Source organism: Abrus precatorius, unplaced genomic scaffold (assembly GCF_003935025.1).
Source record: "Abrus precatorius isolate BTA unplaced genomic scaffold, Abrus_2018 Scaffold4, whole genome shotgun sequence".
Taxonomy (NCBI): Eukaryota; Viridiplantae; Streptophyta; class Magnoliopsida; order Fabales; family Fabaceae; genus Abrus; species Abrus precatorius.
Window position 1 is genome coordinate 8,722,488 of NW_020874384.1, and position 22,141 is coordinate 8,744,628.

General features: G+C 29.9%; 1 protein-coding gene across 1 annotated transcript; it reads right to left on the bottom strand.

The window, feature by feature from the left end:
- Positions 1-5,435: 5,435 nt before the first annotated feature.
- On the bottom strand, positions 5,436-6,041 carry LOC113866078 (protein MAIN-LIKE 2-like). The gene has a single exon (XM_027500968.1). The coding sequence runs from the start codon at positions 6,039-6,041 to the stop codon at positions 5,436-5,438; it is 606 nt and encodes a 201-aa protein (XP_027356769.1).
- Between the last annotated feature and the right edge of the window lie 16,100 nt (positions 6,042-22,141).

Consider the following 22,141-nt stretch of genomic DNA (forward strand, 5'->3'; position numbering starts at 1 on the left):
AACGTGACACCTTACACTTTCCACACTTTCCCCCGCCAACTACCTCTTTTCAATTTCCATCCTTCGTTTTTTCAAATTTTTAATTCACTTCCTCACTTTCTTCTTAAGCTAACTAATTTTTTACTTTTATATGTATGTTGTTATGTTTAAAAAAAATAAAAATGACATCTTTAAATAGTTAATTACCTGTTACGGATACGGGGAAGATGAAACTCATCGAAATATACTGTAAGAAGCTATCCTAATAGCCAATTATTGCATGTGTTATGTATTACAGCTTGTTTGAAAATCTGTCAAAATCTCCGTCAATTCGAAAGTAAAGAAAATTCGGCTCAATGAATTTTTTAATAACTATTTACTAATATATATATATATATATATATATATATATATATATATATATATATATATATTTCCTGTTTAGAATAAATTTTTGTCATGTCAAACTATGTTTCGTATTTAAATTAAATAAAAATAATTTTTTTTATTTTTAATTTATCTTTTTTATCTAATAAAATTAGCTAAAATGTGACACGTGTCACATATTTTATACAAAATAAGACAAAATGCGTTAATCATTTCGTCAAATGTGTAGAGAAAAGATAAATTTATCCTATATATAGATCAAACATTGAGATATCAACATGTGACAAAATCTTATTGATTTCATCTGAAATTGGAATAAAAATACGCGATTATGACATGTGTAATAATCGTGTTCATTTTGTCTTAATTTAGTGTGAAATAAGTCTAAATTAGTCTTTACCCTGCGGTAAAAAGACTGTTGTTACACTTTATTATCTAACAAAATTTATTATATAATGCTACACTCAGCACATCAAAATGAATAAAATTGAAGAAAAAAGACTTGAGAGAAGATTTGAAAGAAATATTAGAGGTTAGTTATATTTGTAATATTTTGTTGAATTTTTTTTATATTTATTTTATTAAAATTGAAATATTTTTTAATTACTTGAATAAACAGAGGTAGATAAAATTGATGAATATTTATTAAATAAATTTTTGTGTAATTTAAGTTAATAATTTATGTTAATATTAAAAAAGATATAGAAGTTATGTCAGTAGATGTTGAATATTATGTTGATTAATAATTATAAAATGATGTTATATTTTTTGTAAATATTTATTTTATATGTGAGTAATACGCATAAAATTTTTTTGATTTTTTTTAATATAAATTGATGTGAAATGTAGTAGTATGTTAATAATAATTTATTTTTTATTATTTATATAAATAAGTATAATTATAATTGTTTATTGATATTGTGTTTTTAATAAATGCAGGATGAGTGATATTATTATTATTGTATATTAGAATGGAAAAATTGATGTGGGAAACGAAAGTGTGATATTTGAAGGTAACAAAAAAATGATAAAGATACGAAGAGGGATCAGTTTTATGAATTAGAAAAAAAAAAGATTCATGACAAGCTGAATCTTAGTAATAATCACTTTATATCTAGAATAATTTCTCATTTTATGATTGATTCAAACACTAAACAATACAATGCATTGGATATATGTGATGATGAAGACATTGAATATATGATTAGTGCATACCAACAACAAAGTATTACAATTGTTATTGAATTATATGTGAATATTACATTTGGTGAAAGTTTAAGGGTTGGCTCAAATATGTTGGACTTAAGCTTATCAATATCACCGCCTAACCTTATGGAAATGGTGAATATAAATGTTACAGAAAGTATAAATTATACCATTATAATGATTTTTTTTATTTATTTTTAATTACGACACATATTGAATAAGTATATTTTTTTGTAGGATGTGCAGATTTAGCAGTTATGAAGATGAAGATGAAGAAGTTAATAGTGATGATGATGATGATGATATTAATAGACATATTCCGTTAGACAGCTTGTCAGATACAGACGTAGATGGTAATTTTACCACAAGAAAATGTTAGAGGTAATATTTGTTAAAGAGTATATTAATTATATTATATACTTTTTTTTATAATGATGAATAATGTCCGTTTATATGTAGGTGTAGGTAAAATACCTTTTTGGAATGTAAGTCAGAAGAAATTAGTGAAGACATTTCATGAGTTATTGGAGATCCCTTACATGTGGATTTATTATTTGATTCCAAAGATAAAGTTAAAGATGCCTCAAAACAGCATGCAATAAAAATGCATCAAAGTTGTATGTGAGGTGTTTGAACCATAACAATGGTTGTTCATGGAGAATAAGAGCATCATTGCTTAAAAATTCAACAAAGTAAAAAATAACAAGGTATGAGTAAGTATACATGTTTCAACCCTACAATATCTTAAGACCATACAAAACTAGATTCAAATTTGATTTGTTCATGCATCATTGGTAAGTTTTTATTATATGAATGAAAGTTTGCATAATATCTTATTTCATGAAGCCTTTTCATAATAAAGATACTTACCTCTTTTTTTGTGTTTTGTGTAGGTATGGTTAATCTTGAATCATCATTGCCTATAAGTCTAATTTAAGAAATGATGACAACTCAATTTGTATATAAAATTTTATACAAAATGGCCTGGAAGGTGAAACAGAAGGCGATTGTAAGAATCTTTGGTGACTGAGATGAATCATATACTACATTGCCAAGATGGTTAGAGTACATGCAATTTCATGTTGTTGGATCTGTTTATATGATTGAAACGAAGCCATTTGTTGTTAGGCATCAAGAGGACAACAGATTTAGAGTATTTGAGCGATTGTTTTGGTATTTACATCAATGTAAGAAGCATTCAACTTTTGCAAACATATTATTCAGGTAGATGGAACATTTTTGTATGGTAAGTATCGTCATATATTGTTGATTGCAACAACACAAGATGGAAATAATTGTATTCTACCACTAGCGTTTGCTATTGTTGAAGGAAAGACTCTGTCAGCGTGGGAATAGTTTTTGGCAATAATCCGTGTGCACGTAACAACAAAAACAGGAATATGTTTAATATCTAATAGGCATGAAAGGAATATGTTGTTGCAATATAGAGGTGGATCGATAACATATCAAAGGAAAAATAGGTTTGTCACGACGATAAAGGACGTCGTTATGAACACATGACCACAATTTTTTCAGAGGTTATTCATAAGGTATTGAAAGGGACAAGAAACTTATATATAACCGCTCTGGCGAAATGCACTTACGGACATATGGTTGAATATTTTGTGAAACATGGAGATGATGCAATGAATGACCTAAATGCTGATAAAAGGTTTTGTTCTAAACTGATGCTAAAAATGCAGAAAAATCAAGAGGAAGCATCTTCACATCAAGTGAGACAATATGATGTTGAAAGAACAAGATTTGAGGTTGAAGAGGCCTTCAATCCTATCACGCAAAGAGGTGGTAACAAATGGACTGTTATATTGTCTAGAAGATATTATGAATATAGAAGATTTCAGGCATATCGATTTTCATGCTCACATGTAATCGCAGCCTGTGCATCGGTAAGTATTGACTTTTAGCAATATATTGATCTTGTTTACTCTGTGTAATATGTCATCAATGCATCCTCATCACAGTGGTTCGCCCTGGGAAATGAGAGTAATATTCTTACATGCAATGAGTGGAAGTTAGTTCCTGATGAGGCGAGAATCAGAGGTAAAGGAAGACCAAAATCAACTTGTATTAGGAATGAAATGGATTGGGTTGAGTCACAAAGTAGATAAAGAGATAGTAATTGTCATCAAACTGGTTACAATATACGTCAATGTACTTCTTTATCACTTAATGAGTAGTATAAAAAATATTATGTATGAAGTCGTAGTATATAATTTGTAGTATGTTTAGCTGCATCATATGTTCATTATCAACTACTTCTTGTATGTTTATATGCATAACATAATTATAAAGGTATTCGAATGGTATATAACATAAACTAAAGTAGTAAATTTCATATAACATCTACTAAAGCTACAAAAGATATATCATATAAATATGTCATATATTATATAAGAAAAATGTAAAACTAGTAAATCAATGTCTATCCTCATCTAGCTGGTAGTGCTGATGTAGGGTCAATATACACTCCCTAGGTCAATCTCTTACGCTACGATTTGGGTTACAACGCATTTCTGGAGGTGGAACATTTAATGCTGCTTCGAAGTCAGCATTCAAATCAATTTCATGACTAAATAGAGTATCATATGAGTCCTCACTTACAAAATCTGGTGCAGGTGAGGGTGGTGTGAGAATAGCTGCATCATATGAAGGCGAGGTCATGAATGGTGATTGACATAGGATATAACAGTTTGTGCTGATAAATGAAAAGGAAACTGTGATAGAACATAGAAGATTCCATCAGAACGGTCAAGTATGGGAGGAAGAGACCAGTTTGTCACTTATGTCTCTGCATGGGAGGCTCAGATGAAGAAATAGACTCCACAATGCGGTTTAAATCATTCTTCAAAACTAGCATAGACTGACACAAGTCTCGCATCTCATCAAACGTGAAAGAATCATAGTCATCACTCATCAAATAGTAGGCTTTCTCAAGACCATCACCCTACAAAACAATTTTTTTTATTAGTAAAAAATATCATTACAAATCATAAATGCAAAATAGAATATGACGCATTTAAATAACATGATTTATTACACTTACAAGTAATGATGAGACAATTGCGTCTCTTGTCATCCAGCATCTAGTGTGAACTCTATACCACCATATATACTCAGAGTTGGAACTTAACAGACCAATTTGGGGGTCATTTGTCATGACTCAATCTCTCATTCTCTCCAAATGTCTAAGACATCCCTAAGCTTCTCTTCCCAATTTTCTAAAGTCTTTCCTTGCAGTGTCAAGTCATGTAATGTATCTGGTCAGTATGGGCCACAAGGTATGTGTTGAACCATACCAAATTGCTACATAACTCGATCTGGTTGGTGCCACTCACATACCTTAAAACATATCAAGGCACCACAACCCTCCACCATTCCCTTACAACATATAGGTGGTAATGAATTAATCAAATCAATATATTATGATTGTCAAATTACCTACAAATAATATAAAAAAATTAAGGTCATTTTTCATAAATGAGAACAAAATTGACCTATGACGATAATTTCATATCTAATTACCCAATCAATGTTTACCTATTTATGACTAAGCATGTCGAATTTATATCTATAATAAAAAATGTCCTTCCTACCTTTTCTATTCCTTTGGTTTGCCAACCACCTACAAAAAATTTAAGAAATGTTAATATAGAAGATATGTTAATCAAAACTAAACAAATAAGCATTTAATATTACCTTGTAGCATATGGAAGATGGGCTCGTGTGTAAAGGGAGGTTACCAGGAGCTAGAAATGAAAACTTATCCCATGCCCACATTACAAGTAATGCAGCTAACCCACCTAAATCATGTCGATCAATGTTGATAGTCATGCATAACTCTATCAAAAAACTCTCAGTATTGCAAACCCCCAACTATATTCATCGGTGACAGCAAAATCATGTAGTAGAGGTAAGTACCTCACTAAGACTCTGTTGCTGGAGTGGTCGCTCAACGTAAAACCATCAATCAACCGCAACATGTAAGCCCTAGCAAATCGAGTGATCTGTAAAGGACTCTGTGCATGCATCGCAACATGGGTAAAATTTTGGTCTAGCCAACTCATCCTAAAAAATCTACCAACAAAAGCATCACGTTCTGGCCGAATTCTTAAGCTCTCCTCAACTATATAAGCATAATTACCTCTAATAGATACTATTACAGGTCTTTCATCAATTCGTAAACCTAACAAGACATATCCTGCAAAGTGATCGTACACTCGCCTAGAGGCAAGTGAAAAATGTGTCTCTAGCCTCCATCTCTTTACTAATGCAGTGATCAACGGGAGGTCTAGTAGGAACTGACATATGTGAGCAATTCCATTAAATCCCACAAGCTCTGAATGTGGAATGATTTCTTGTGGAGTATCATCCAAACCAGCTAAAATAAATTGGCTCTTTCTAACCTTCAAAATAGGATAATCCCAACCATCCAAAATATGCTCAAACATGTGAATTCTCTATAACTACAATAATGAAGGATCTTCTGGTTCAGGATGAATGACCCTATTCTGTCTTGAAGATGAAGCCATCTAAAAAAAAATATTATATATATATATATATATATATATATATATGTGTGTGTGTGTGTGTGTGTTAGTTTCAAAATCAATAATCTATAAAATACAACATAGTCAAAATTTTAAATTTTAATATAAAATATTCAAAAAAAAATTATAACATTAATCAATTATAATACAATAACATGTTCTTACTTTATTATATTATTCAAATACAAAATCTATTTATAACATTTTAATCATTGTAATTCAAATAATATAAATAATCTTTATTTACAATCAATTTCTAAAAATTTACTAAATAAAGTGGTTATTTGTTCATTAATTAACATTTCTCAATTCATTGTTTTTATTTTTTTATTTTTTTCTAAACCAATTCTTAATCCTAAATATATCAATGAATTTTATTTTTTGTTCCTATTTTACCAATATTTATTATTTTAAGTTTACTAATTTTTTTCCAACTAGCATCAAGTCAAATTTACATTTATATTTTATTATCTAATTATCTACATTTTTCATTATTCATACATAAATTGATCTATTTAACAATAATTTTTTTAATTTTTTTAACATAAGCAATATTTATGTTTTCAATTGAATTTAATAATTTTTGGATTTTTTTTATTTATTCCTATATTTTACAATATTTTTTAACTAAATACAACAAAATATATTACTATTACAATTAATAAATATAAACATTGCTATATGTTAACAATTTTCATCATACAATAACAATACTAATTAACAATATTTTTGTTTTCAATTGGCCACCACTTATTTGGTTATTTAATCATAAAAAAAAAACACTTATAATTATACTACTTATTTTTGTTATTGCATCATAAATTAAATTATATAATTATAAATAATTAATCTAAACTAATTACTATCACTCTAAAAATTTATATTGGATATATAAATTTTTTATTTCATAAAAAATTAAATTATATACTTATAAATAATTAATCTAAACTAATTTTTATCACTCTAAGAATTTAAATTGGATAACTAAATTTTTTATTTCATTATAAATTATATTACATATTTACAATAATTTAAACTCAACTAATTAGTATTACTCTAAAAATTTAAATTCAATAACTAAATTTTTTATTTCATAAAAAATTAAATTATATAATAAAAATTATTTATTGTAAACTAATTAGTATCACTCCAATAATTAAGATTACATAAGCAAATTTTGTTATTTCATCATAATTAACCAATTGTAATTAAAAAAATTTCCAATTATTTATAAACTCAAATATTTACTACCACAATTTTAATATAATTTAGTATATTGTCAATTTTAATACATTGAATTTTTACTTTTACATTTTTTTCTGTAATTATCTAAATCGGTTCTTTAATCATAAATAAATATAAAAATTTACATTTTTTTATGTTAATTAATATCAAAAACTAAAATTTATTTTTTAAATATCATTTGTTATATAATTAATCAACCAATCTTATACAACTATTTTCTATTTTTCTATTTTGAATATTATTTACCAATTTATTATTGTATTTAATTATTTTAATTAATTTTTAGTTGCTTTTAAATTTACACCTCAAATTACTACAATAATTCTACATGCAAACTTGAATTTTACAAATAAAGATTATTTTTATATTTCTATAAAATTACTGAAATAAATTTATTTCAATTTTTAATCTAAATATTACTATAAAAAATTTCTAATCAATAATATTTTAATTATAAAAAATATAAAAATACATAAATTATATATTTAAATACCTGGTGTAGATTTTCTGGCAGAAATGACATTTCCAACGAAGGGTTTCCAATGATGATGGTAGATGATGGTAGTTTGTCTAGACTACGCTACCTATCTTCTTCTCTATTGGGGACAGTTTAACAGGTTGTTAGTTCTCTAAAAATCGTCAACTTTCGTGTCCAAAAACAATAGTCATTGGCGGCAATGGAAGCAGAGCTAGAGACGATTTTGCAATGGACAAACAAGATGACTCTCACTCAAAAATCACAATAAAACAACCAAAAAGTGAGGAGAGAAGAGAACCATGCGGTGACCATTACCTTTGTCGACACGTAGCCCAATAAGGAGCTTTCATCCCTAAGTGTGACAAAATAGTGGTTTTGTCTGACTCAAGGACGAAAGTCCTGATTGAGCCATGTGTCAACAGAGTGACAAACTTAAATTCAAATTTTAATTTTGCCTTTTAGTCTGTATTTTATATAAAATAGTGGACACAATAGTTAAATTACGTCCTGATAATTTTTGTTTCTATTTTAGACAAAATAGTTAAATTAAATTAAAAAAATTGATTTTGTCTGACTTAAATACAAAATATGGTTTGATGTGACAAAAATTTACTCCAAACAAGAAATATATATTTTTTATTTTATTTTAGTAAATAATTATTTAAAAATATTAAAAAATTCATTAACTCAAAAGATTCGCTTCCTAAAATTTGCATTTAGGATGGTCTCAATTCTCAAACGCAATAAATCAGAGGTTCCTTATACAAACGATTCTTTTAAAAGAAAAATATTAACAAAGAATATATTTAAATAAAATATGTAATTTGAGTTAGTTTATATACATGTTTTAATTATATTTAATAATTTAAATTGTTATTTTAAAAAAAATTGCTTAATTTCAAATCAGACAGACCTTAAATAAGTTAAAAATAATCAGAACAAAGTCATCCATATTTTATAGTTTAGTTCACTTATTTAGGCTTTATTAATGTATAAACCAATGCTTTAACAAGTCGTTTTTCTTTTGGATCATTGACGGGTTTTAGAAAAAAAAACATAAAACTAACCGTATAAAACTAACCGTATTTTTTTGAAAAACAAAATATATATACATAACACCTAAGCTGGTTCAATAATGAAACAAATTTATGCAAATGCATTTTGGCGAATCTCTACTCTCCACCGTTCGATTGTGACTAGGGCATTAAATATATTGGCATTATTTTGATAGTCTTTGTGATCCAAAACCTAATATGAGTTGTCAAGTTTTTTTTTTATTCATCACAAAGTGCAACAAAAGAGACTCGGAAGAAGATGGGAATGATATCAGAAACTTCAACCAACGCTTATGAAAAAATACAGTTTCATTGTTTGAATATCAAAAAGTTGATTTAGTATATTATTATTTTATTTTTTTAATATATGTTAAATGACAAATTTAAATATAATAAATATCTAATAAAAATTTACACAAAAAATATAAAGTAAATTAAAATATATTCTCAATATTTTAAATTTTAAAATAAAAAAAATTAGTATTGAATTAAACCACTAAAAGTAGAATAAAAAATGCTCTCATAAATTTTAATTCTCCAAATAAGAAAAATAAAATAAAAAATTAATATTAATGAATACAAATCAATCAATTAATAAATTTTTAGAAATGTAATCATATAATAATTGAGTGATGATAATTAAGGTATGATTAAAGTAAACTTACATGGAACACATGAGTTACTAAATTAATTTTTGAATATTATTTAATTTTTGTTGAGATTGCAATTTAAGTTGGAGTTGAAAATTAGCCTCTTCCTGCTTTCTTAAAAATAATAGTTAAATTTTGTACTTCTAATTCTAAATCATTTGTTCTCTTTTTTTTCATTTTCAATTTGATTTTCAATAATTTGTTTGTTTATAAATTTTTTGGTTACTGATGCACTTTTTAGGCCAAGTAAATGATTTAGTTTTCTTCCTAATACAATGCAAAATATGTTCAACCAATGGCACCATAGCTTGAAAAATATCTTCTTAATATATCTCTCTCATACTCTTCAAATCTTCCTATAAAAAAGTTTAAGATAAATAAAATAAAAAAAAATAGATAATTTGAATAAGAAACATATTAATAAATTTTTTATTCCAACTACTATAACTTTTAAAAATATTTTTTCTTACCATAATTTGGGCACCATTTAGAGTACATCATATTTCATTAGATCTCATTCACTTGGCCTTCCATATTTTGTACAGCATGTGGCTGTTCAACATTTTTGAATTTTCTTTTTATTAAAAATGAATAAAAATAAATAATAATTTTAAAAATAATAAAATTGAATTAATAAATTAATAAAAAAATAAAAACAATAGAAATTAATAATTAAAATTTTCTATTTTATATTTAAAAATTACTAAAACATGATATTATGTTTACAACCGAGTAAAAAGGTAAATATTACAAAAGAGAAAATTTTGACGTCAAATAAGCTATCAATTATAAATTGTAATAAAAGATATCAAAATTATCTATTGGAGTTAAAATTACTCATATTTTAGTCATAAATATAAAAAAATGAAGTCATATAAACTCTTACAATTTATGGTGACTGTTAGTGCAATTTTTACAAACACAAAAGACAACAATGTTCTTTCACAAACACACAATTATTTATATATAATGCATAAAAAATTAACATAAAATATAAAAAAAAAATACCATTTCAAATGTCTTTTGCACAACTGATTTTGTATTGATGATAGTATGATAGACTTAATTTTTTGCTTACTTCAATTAGATTTATTTTTCAAGTTCCTGTCCTACTTAAAATGAAAAATGATTTTTTATTATAAGTATAAATAAAATGAATAAACCAAAGTCAAAGACAATGAAGTAATTGCACTGAAGTTTAGAATCACTCTATTTATTTTCTATTTATTTTTATTAGTCATTGTGTATTTCTTATATTGAGATTGCATTTGTCACATTGCATATTCTTTAACTTCATCATACAAATATAAGATATCTTTAAGTCATGTAAATTTATTAGAAGAGAAAAATTAAAATATTTTGTTAGTTAGAAAACTATACATAACATAAGTAAAAAAAAGAAATACACAACAAGAGAAATTTAATATAAAGACAACAAAATATTAATTTAACATGGTAGTTAGCCAATATTATATTTCATAATTGGACAATATAGAATTTACTTGTTATAATATAACTACTAAAGTACAATGACTAATAAAATAATATTAACCTTCATATGTTTTTACATTACATTTACATCATCTTTGCATATTTCTTTCCAATTATTAACTTGAAGAAGTGCTAGTTGATATATATAATTAGTTGCTTTAGACTTTAAAAAATTTGCATGTTGTTCACAAAGCTTGTAATATGGTGGAGGATATTAGAATCTGAAAAGTTTTTTCCTTTGTCATTCTGTTTGCCTTTTCTTTTGGAGTTTTGCATCAATGGTATATCCAGTTCCTTTTTAATGATTTGCTTGCCTGAAATAAATAAAATAAAGACTCTTTTAAAAAATTCAATACTAATGATTTCATCATTTGCTAATATAACAATTAATCATAAAACTAAAAAAAAATATAACAATTAAATTATTAAATGACCGTAAAGAACATCTATTAATCTTATTCAAAGTTAAGAAAATAAATTTTTTTTCACAAGTATATCAATTTAAGAATAAATGTTGCATGTTTACCTTTTTTTTTGTGATAGAGTATTTTCAATAGTAAGGTTATCATATTTATCATACTCGTCTTGTTCATTTGAAGAATTTAATCTATATTCTTTGTTATTTTCAAGGATATATTTTTTATTTTTTTCTTCTTCAATCTTTTGATTTTCATCATTTTTGTTTTCTGGATATTCTCAGTTAGACCCTTCAAGAATAAAGTCATTTGAAATAACCTCAAATTTTCTATTTTTGCTTTATTCTCTACAATTCTTTGCTTTATTATAAAATGGTTTTGTGTGAAATGATATCAGCAGTAAGACTTAGACCAATTGTGTTAGTAAAAATAAAGAACAAAAATCAATAAAAGGAGGGAGAAAAGCAAAAATAAATAAAAAATAGGAAGAGATTATGATTATATTTTTTGTGCTAATTTTTCTTTGTTTCTAACGTATAAAGAGTACCTGTTTACACGATGACTCTTTTCAATTCTTGCTCCATAATTTATTCCATTTGACTAATCAAAGTCATTCTTCTCGTAAAATAGTAAAAATTATTTTAGTGCAAGTTACTTTTTTATTTTTTTATTAATTAAAAAACTTAATTGTATATTAATTTCTTTATTAGTAAAAAGTTTCGTATATTCAATATTTTATGTTTAAATTTTGAACTTTTATATAGTAAAAGAATAACAAATTATTGCATCTAGATATTTTTAGCTACGAACAATTTTTTCTTTTGATATGAATTTCCTTCACTTTTGAATTATTTTTAAATCAAAGAACTGTTAAAATAAAATAATATATAATATGTTTTTAATTAATTAATAAGAATAAAATAAAAGATTTTATAAAAATTCCTAAACTATCTAAAATGAAATGTGCTTTAATAATTTTCAAGAAGTAACAAATTAAAAGTTAGGTAAAAATTAGTGACAATGATAAAATGTGACTTTTTTTTTTCTTTTGTTTCAAGAACATAATGATGTAAAAATTATCAAAATATCCATAAAATGTGAAAAAAAAAAAAATTTTTTGAATAAGCAAGATATATTATTATAAAGAGTTCAAAGGGAACTCAAAATCCATATACACATAGAAAAAACTAATATTTATTCAAAAAATAAAAATAAAAAGCAAAAACATACTTATACCTAACTAAGACGGATGCAATTTCATGGATTTAAATACTAATTAGCTAACAAAATAGCTTCTCCTTTACTAACAAGTGATAGTCATTTTCAGGACTTTAGAATAATAGAATCTAGGATTTCCATTTCATCCAAAAAAATCATTGGAAAACATAATTCGATTTCTATGTAACCACAAAGACCACACTGTATTTACCCAAGCAATTAATAAACATATGTCTTCTCTTTTACTACAACCAATATCAACACAAGAAAGCAAGTGAGTCGATAAATTTGAAGGCAAAACCAGTGAGAATCCAAGCCAACGTGCAATAAAATACCATATTTAGGATGAAATTGAGCACGTTAAAAATAAATGAGTTGGTAGTTCTTCGAAACCATGACAGACGCAACAAGTTATATCATTAATTTGAACACCACGATCAATCAACAAACCTTTACAAGGAAGTGCATTCAACAACAATTGCTAAGAAATACCAGACACTTCAGAGGGACCTTCCCTCTCTATAACCTTTGCAAGAAGTCTATCATACACTGATTTACCATACTTGGACCACTAAAAAGTTCAAATAGCCATAAATATGCAGAATACACTGAATAACAACCTAAAGAATCTGTCATTCATACCCATTTATCTTCTTGTAGTACATTAAAAGAAACTTCATCTACAAGCTCCAACATAAAATTAAAGCTTGAGATCTCATGTTGAAAGAGTCCTTTTCGCCAACTAACATTTCAAACCCACCTAGTGTCATCATGAAAATCATTCTCCAATACACAAGATTCAACATTTCTCGCCACCGCAAACAATCGTAAAAATGCCTCACACAATCGCACACCACCTACCCACTTATCTCTCCAAAAAATAGTGTGTAAGCCTGCACCCACACTCCTATCCAACTTCTCATCTAGCCATGAATTCCCTTGATGAATAACCTCTAGCAAACTACGCCACCACAAAGAACATCTATTGTGGACTGATGGACGATGAATAGAAGAAGCTAATCTGTTGTACCTAGCTTCCAACACCTACACCCACAATGAACTAGAACAATTAACACCTCGCCACAACCATTTACCAAGAAGCGCTCAGTTAAACCACTGCATATTCCTAATGTCCAAGCCATCATTCTTTCGTGATCTACAAATTGTTTATCATTTCACCCAAGGGGTTTTAGATCCTTCCTTAACACCTTTCCATAAAAAATTCCGTTGGATAGAGATAATCTCTTTTATCACCGACTTCGGCGCCTTAAAAAAAGATAATGAGTGCAATGACATAGAATTAAGAACGACATTGATCAAAGTCACCCTCCTTTCAATCGATAAATACCTATGCTTCCATGATGTCAACCTCTTTTTAAGAGCCTCTAACACACCCTTCCATGCACTTGATTTCTTCGGGTTAATACCCAACTATAACCCAAGATATTTTAATGGGAAACTACCAATCTTACAATGTAGGAATTCTGCAGCCAAGTTTTCAAACTCATCGCCAGTGTTAATCCCTAATACACAACTTTTATGAAAGATAATTTTCATACTTAACATTAACTCAAAGCTACGCAATACTGCTTTCAAAGTCCACAAGTTCTGAACTGAAGTCTCTCCCATAATCAATGTGTAACACCTTAAATTTAATTTCAATTAATTAATAATTTCACAAATTTGAATAATCAATTTTTTGTAAAATACTTCGAAATAAGGGAAGGGTTACAAGTTAATATCAAATGACTGCTATAAGACTAGTTCAGTTACAACATTTTCAAAATAAAAGTTAAGTCCTAGCAGTTCATCCGTCCCTTCACTGAGTCTGGTACTGACTGTCTTGATTATCTGAAAAATAAGTGTAAGGGTGAGTACTCTACACTACCAAAACACAATCAAACATAGAGTCTCACCTCTAACTCATTTTCATGCATTTATACAGATATAACACAAACAACATCATTATCCAGTACATTAATTTTTAACATCAATGCACTTATGGCACCAACAACACTTCACATTCAAAATTACAATTAATAACAATCTCATGCACGCACACACACCAGTCACACTCATTATGACATTGTGATCACAGATTTACACCATGAATGGTCGCCAGTTATCCCCGCCGCATGGATACCACATGGGCAATCACGGGTTGCTCAGCAAGAATAGTGGTCAGAGGTCTAGTTAGGAAGAGAGTGTGTGGCCCGTGGTGCACCCATTTCATAGTTGGTGTCACCACCACTCCCTCTTCCCTAAGGTATTTCTATCGTTCTCATCTTTCACACCCCTAGTGTATCGCTAAACCATTCGCAGCACATTACAATGGCGCTAATACGCCCCAATCACGCATGCAATATTCATGCTTCAGACGGCACACAACCCACATTTTATTTATAATATACGGCACTAGGCCCACATTTCATTTCACAGATCACGGCACATAGCCTACAATTATTCATTCATATTACACGACCCTTGGGCCCACATTTGTTCACAATATTCATTCTGTCATGCAACATCTGGCATATAATTCACATTCATCCATTTCAGGTAAATACACACAATGTTCACATATCAATGCACATGGCCCACATTTCATTTCTCAATCAACTCTTATTCTCTGCACATTTTCTACCTTCTAACTCAGCCACAACTCCATATTCAATCAATTACACATAAAAAGAGTAGGGTAGAGTCCCCCCTTACCTTGGATTGAAGACTCACACTCGGATTTGACCACGGATGTGCTCCCTACACAGATTACAGCCTCCAAGCATTTCCCACACGGATTCAACCTTCAATCAAGCTCTTGAACGGATTTGGAGGCAATTAATCGGTGGAATAGGGTTTTGGGTCGAGAGAATTGAAGAGATTTGGGAGGGAATTTGGGAAATGAATCTCAAATCCCTAAACCCCCTTTTAAAACCCCTCTGATCGCAACACTCTTGTTACAACGAGATTGCTCCCAGAAATGCGCCCCAAACTGTCGCTCTGTCGCTACAGCAAGAATTCTCTCGCTGCAGCGAGGATAACCCAGTATTACACCCTTAACCTGTTTCCAGCATCAGAAAATCCAATTCAATCAATCATACACCCACGCATACATATACATACATATATTCATACTCATTACACAAAACTACCATCATTACGCCTTCAATACAACATTCATTTACATTTATACGCACACATATATACACATTCATACTTATATAAATAATAATAATTAATATCACAAAATTCGGGGCGTTATACAATGTGTCATCCGCAAACTGCAGCAAAGAAATATCTGGTCCCCCTACCCCTATCGTCACACCAAAGAACAACCCACAAGCCATTGCCTTCCACATAAGAACTCCTAACCCTTCTGCTGCCACCAGAAAAAGAAAAGGGGTGAAAGGATCCCCCTGTTTTAGGCCCTTCCTAATATGAACCTCCAATGTAGGATGTTCCATCCAACTGACCCATTTTTCTGAAAATCTAAAGCTACGTAACATAAACAAAAGATATCCCCACTCCACCGAATCATAAGTTTTCTCATAATCAAGCTTTAACACAAAACACCTCATATTATGCCTCCGCACATAATCAACTGCCTCATTAGCCACAAGCACACTATCTAATATGTTTCTTCCTGAGATAAAGGCTGATTGTTGTTTTGAAATTATTGAATCCAGAACCCCTTTGAACCTATTTGCCAAAAGCTTGAAAACAATCTTATAAAGGCAACCTAACAATGAGATAGGCCAAAAATTAGATATTTGTTGTGGGCAAGACACTTTTGGCACAAGTGCTATAAAGTAGGATAACAAAGACCTAGGTAGTTTCCCATTTCTAAAAAATTCAGTAAACATACCCATCACTTCTTCCTTGACCACTCCCTAAAACCTCTAAGGAACACAAAATTAAAACCATCAGGCCTCGGACTTTTATCCCCCTCACACTTCAAAATCATCCTCCCCACTTCCTCCTCTGAGAAAGCATTAACAAGTTCCTCATTTTGTAGAACAGAGACTCTCGGTAAATCATTAACATCAATAGTAGGTCGAAGCTAACCTCTACTGCTTAAATGATCCGCAAAATAAAACATCACACTTGTTTTAATCTCATCAACATCTTCAACATATCTCTCTCCAATTTGAAGTACATGTATATTATTTCGTCACCTCCGCCCATTAACACACAAATGAAAGAACTTTGTATTTAAGTCACCCTCATTCCCCCATCATACACTAGCTTTTTGGGCTATGAGACTTTCCCTATTCTTCCTAAGCTTCCAAATATTACCCACCAATTTCTGTTGACGCTCTTTCTCCACATCAGAAAGTTCCATCACAGAATTTTTATTATCAATCAAGCTCAACTCAGTTGATAAATCAAAAATCACCTTGTCAACATTTCCAAACACCTCAATATTCTATTTTTTTCAATGCAATTTTAACATTCCTCAACCTCTGGCTAGCTCTTTGGGCAGCCCATGGAAGGGTAATATCTCTATTCCACGCTTCCTCCACCACTTTCACAACTCTCTTATGAGTCAGCCAACAATTGTTAAATTGAAACGGCTTCGGACCCTAATTAACCACTTGTGCTTTAGAATAATGGGACAATGATAAGACACATCTCTACTTAGAACCTGAATAAAACCATCTCCCCAGTAATCGAGACAGGAACCAGAAATAAGGACTCTATTCAACTTGGTCATCATAGAAGCACCCCCTTAATCCATGTAAATTTCTCCCACAAGTGGAAAATCCATAAGTTCCATTTCCTGAATGAAAGAATTGAAATCATCTACTTTAGAGATACCATGGTCTGCCTAACAACCCTTCCTCTCTTTCACCTGCCTCAGAGCATTAAAGTCACCCAATATACACCACATAAATTTTTCAAAACCCCTTCTTGTCATGAGCAAATCATCCCATAACTTTCTCTTCTCACTTAGTCTACATGATACATAGACATTCACCACAACACATAGATTTCTAGTAGACAATACCTACAAGCAAACACCCAGGAAACTAGTACCATAAAAGGATAAAAGTATTTTACTTTTGGAAGTATCCCAAAGTGAAAGCATACCCTCGCTTCTACCAACGGAGGGCAAGGCAATCCAATCAAAATCTATCGAATCCCACAGACGCGCACATAAGTTACAATTACATGTCTCAAGTTTTGTTTCCTGAATCGCCAAAAACTCCAGACCTTCAGAGTGAACAATCTCACACACCTTCTTTCGCTTCGCCTCGCTCCCTAGCCCTCGACAATTAAATGAGCCAATCTTTATTTAGAATCAAAGCAAACCCCATGTTCTTTCACAGTCGTTCTGTCGCGTACCTCCATCTCAAACAATTTCTCTCGAACCTGCTCATCGTTCTCATGTACAACCATACCAACCTTCTTGCCAATGTCTAGTAACCTCGACACCACGACCTCATCATCACAATATGTAGCAGCCATTCGCTCCCCCACCTCCACTGAAGGATCGGAAGGATGTGAGTTGTAGGAGCCCTCAAAAGCAGTAGTCGAAATTTCATCAGCTAACGATCCCTGTCTTATAAGTTGCGACAGTATTGACACTTCTCTACTATGATCCCTAAGGTTTTTTTTGAAAGGGTTCTTTGGAAACTATGCTTTTCTGTCTCTTCCCTCCTTCATCACCTCGTCTACCTTTCACAGAGCGTGCCTTTCGAAGGGATTCACGCACATTGACCCTTTCTTTCCTAATACAAGATTTGGATTGAAAGGGGTCGACTTGTCCCAATTGTCTCCTTACCCCTTGATTCTAGATTTTTCCAAATCAATGCGTCTAATCCAAACGGATCTGAAAAATTCAATCCATCTCTTGCTATTGGGACTCCCCTCTCCACATTTTTAGAAGGCTCATGCACAGCATTACAGATAACCACCGTCGGATTTATGGCATCCACACCACTAGCCCCCAGACCCTCATCCACCAAACACCCTTTTGCTGATACTGACACTTCACTCCTAAACACCATCCTTACCTCCGATATCACCTTGCAGCACACTTTCCTCCTCACTAAAATAGTTATCAAACGCTTCCAACTCCATTGAACTAACCTCAAAAGACTCATTGCCATCCTCAGAAGAGTTAGCCACACCTTCTTCTATTGTGGCTCCAACATTACAAGCATGCTCTTCAAGCATAACTATTAAGTAAAAATGATCATTGACTTTTACTATAATATTTTGCTTGATAAGCTCAGCAATGGTAGTACCTAATTGTATCCTCCCATAATCCAATCATCGCCTTTCTGTCGTGACTTGGTCTATCTTGATAAAATCACCAAGTGAAGAAACCAACCTACAAAAGAATACCTCGCCCCAAGCATGCAAAGGGACCCCATAACAACGTACCCAAATTACCCTCTGCGCAGCTACCATACTTGGGTGCCACTCCCATAAATCATAAAACCATTTCTCCCACCACAATTTGTTGAGCGATACTATATCCTCTTAATCTACTCTCGCATCAGATTCCACCAACACCATGTCATCACCCATGGTCGTGAGATTAATATCTAATATACCTGCCCGCAGGAGAGCTCCTCGCATACTTTTCAAATCCTGTTTTCTATGAAGACGTCTGACCATAGCACTTTTACACTCCTCAATTCACCCATCATCCACCTTAAACTCAAGGTGAGCCCAAGGTTTCTTCTTTTCCACCCACTTTTGTCCTTGGTGTGTCCCAACTGGATGGGGTGCTTTAAGCTTGTTCGCATATGTATTCCTTAACGTTTTTGTAGTCCCTGTGACACAGGAGCGTGTTGTTCCACTTCCCTCCGCAGACAGCTTTGAACCCACTGTTTTCTCCCTTTCATGCCTCATCAAGTTGATGGACACCGCATTCTGCCAATGACAATGGATCTAAGCTTAGCCTCCAAACTCTTGGCATCCACCACATCCTCAAAACGCACAAAATCAAAACGACATCCTAGTTTGTCATTCTTTTGAGGTATGAAAACATCAACCACCTTCCCTACCGTTGAAACACCCGCCACAAGGCCGAGACACCGGTGATATGTGGAAAATTCGTAAAAAAGTAAGACGTGAAATTGTTGAGAACTTTTTTAAGATACCCACTAAATTTACCCCCTCCCCTAGGCCTTCATTCCACCATTGAATTCTTCAACTCTTCAATTTCTCTTTTACATTTATAGAAGAGTGCAAATTAGATACATCGAATCTCATAATCAAGAAAACCAATATTCCAATCAAAACTTCCAGTCCTTTTGGTCGAGGAAGAGAAACCAATTGCACTAAAATTTCTCGTGGTCTGGATCGTTATCCAGAAGAATTGCATCCCTGGATCAGCTTTGCTCTTGAAGCGTTATTTCTCTTAATTATCACTTACAATGACAATGACGATGACTTCACTTTTTTTTTTTTTTCGTTCTTCTAAATTCAAAGATCCCTAAAAAGAATTGTCAACGATGACAATGTGTATGGCGGCGCTCCTTCAATGGTGGATAGGTTAAACAGTACTCTACCCTGATGAGCCGAAACCAAAGTTTTAATTTTCTGTTGAGGAATACTTTGAGTAAGTCTTGAATGAGCTGCACGAAAGCTTGTATTTAAATAGCTACCGAAAGTTAGAATTCCATGTTAAGATAGAATGGAAAGAATGGGAGTAAAAGCATCCGTTATATGAACCCGAGAAAATAACGAAAAGTAAATTTGATGAAATTTAAATATATTGGTTGAATGAGTCTTTTAGTAGTTGAATAATTTATCTGATTTGATATGTCGGTTAATTAGATAATTGGTCTAAATTTCATAACATTAAGTAGTAGTAAAAAAATATTTTAATTCTAAAATTAATTATAATTAATGAAATAAATGTATCAATAAAAATGCCACACTTAATTAAAAGATTATTTTTAATCTTAATTATAAAAATAGAACTTATGTATATTTTTATGCGTGTATTTTATATACTGGTATAAGGTTGGTTAATTAGTATAATTAATACCTATACCTGTATTAATATCTTCAATATTTTTATATACTCAACTTCAAACTATTTAACGAACAAAAAAATTTATAATTTATTAGGTGATTAAATTATTACTATTATTATTATAAAACCTTAAATAAGAAATATGACTAAACGTTTGGAATGGTAATACACATTTTAAACTTTTATCCATTGTGAATAAGTTGATTATACATGCTGAATTTAGATGTAATTATCATTGATAACCATTGCTATTCCACTGATTGGGTACAGCGTTTCATTTTCACCCGTTCAGTAATTTTGAAAGAGTTTGTTATATTAAATAATTTTAAATTTTTATATGGTTTAAATTATTGCATCTGATCCTTAATTACGGCAGATCTTTTTATTTTATTTTAATTTGATATAAAAAATTATTAATATAAAAAATTTGTTATTTTAAATATTGTTTTAAAATTTTAAATTTAATTCATCTTTAAATAATTAATTAATTAATATTGTAATTCTTTGAAGTTATTCTAAATTGGTAAGAGTATCTATTAGTTATAATTATTTATTTTTTAATATAATAAATTTAATTCTAACAAGTGATTACTTCTTATTTTATTATATATATATATATATATATATATTTTGGATTAGATAAAAGTTGGATATAAAGTACTGATAGTAACAAATCTTTTATATAATAAGAATCTATAAATTATTTGAATTCATATTTAGTGGTTTTGAAGAAGAAAAGTTACTTAGTTATCCATGTAAAAAATGTATAATAATCTTCATTATAAATCAGATATGAGCACTTGACCATAGTTAGGATAAAAAGAGACTAACCTCTTTAGAAGTATTACGGAGAAGTGACTAATGAATATGATGACAACGATGATAAACAAGATTGTAACAAAAGAATTCATGATATGTTACATGATCTCAAAAGTTTCATCAACATTAAAAGTATCATAGAAAGTAAGGAAACAAATTATATGATCAATCCAAATATCAGTGAAATGAATAAAGAAGCTAGTAACTTTTATACGATATTTTTTCTAAGTTATTATTCATAGTTCAACCATTAAACATCAAGTATATGATAGATATCAGTCCAAAATGAATTGACGATTTACTTTTTTTATTGACAAAAGTATTTCCACAAGGTAATAAAGTTTCTTATTCTTATTTTGAAGCTCATGAACTAGGCTTGATTACACAAAAATATATGTTTGCCCTCATGATTGCATACTTTATCGGATTATTCAAAATCTACATTTTGTCCAACTCATGATAATCTTCGATACAAAGATAAAAAAAAAAAAAAATTATTCCAAAAGGTCTTATGCTATTTTCATTTAACAGCAAGATTACAACTATTATATATGTTCTCAAATATTGTTACAAAAATGAAATTACATACAAAAAGACCGTTTGAAAATGAAAAAATGAGACATCTAGTTAATT

Excerpts from the sequence above, each read along its gene's own strand:
- LOC113866078 (XM_027500968.1), bottom strand. The coding sequence starts at position 6,041 with ATGTTTGAGCATATTTTGGATGGTTGGGATTATCCTATTTTGAAGGTT.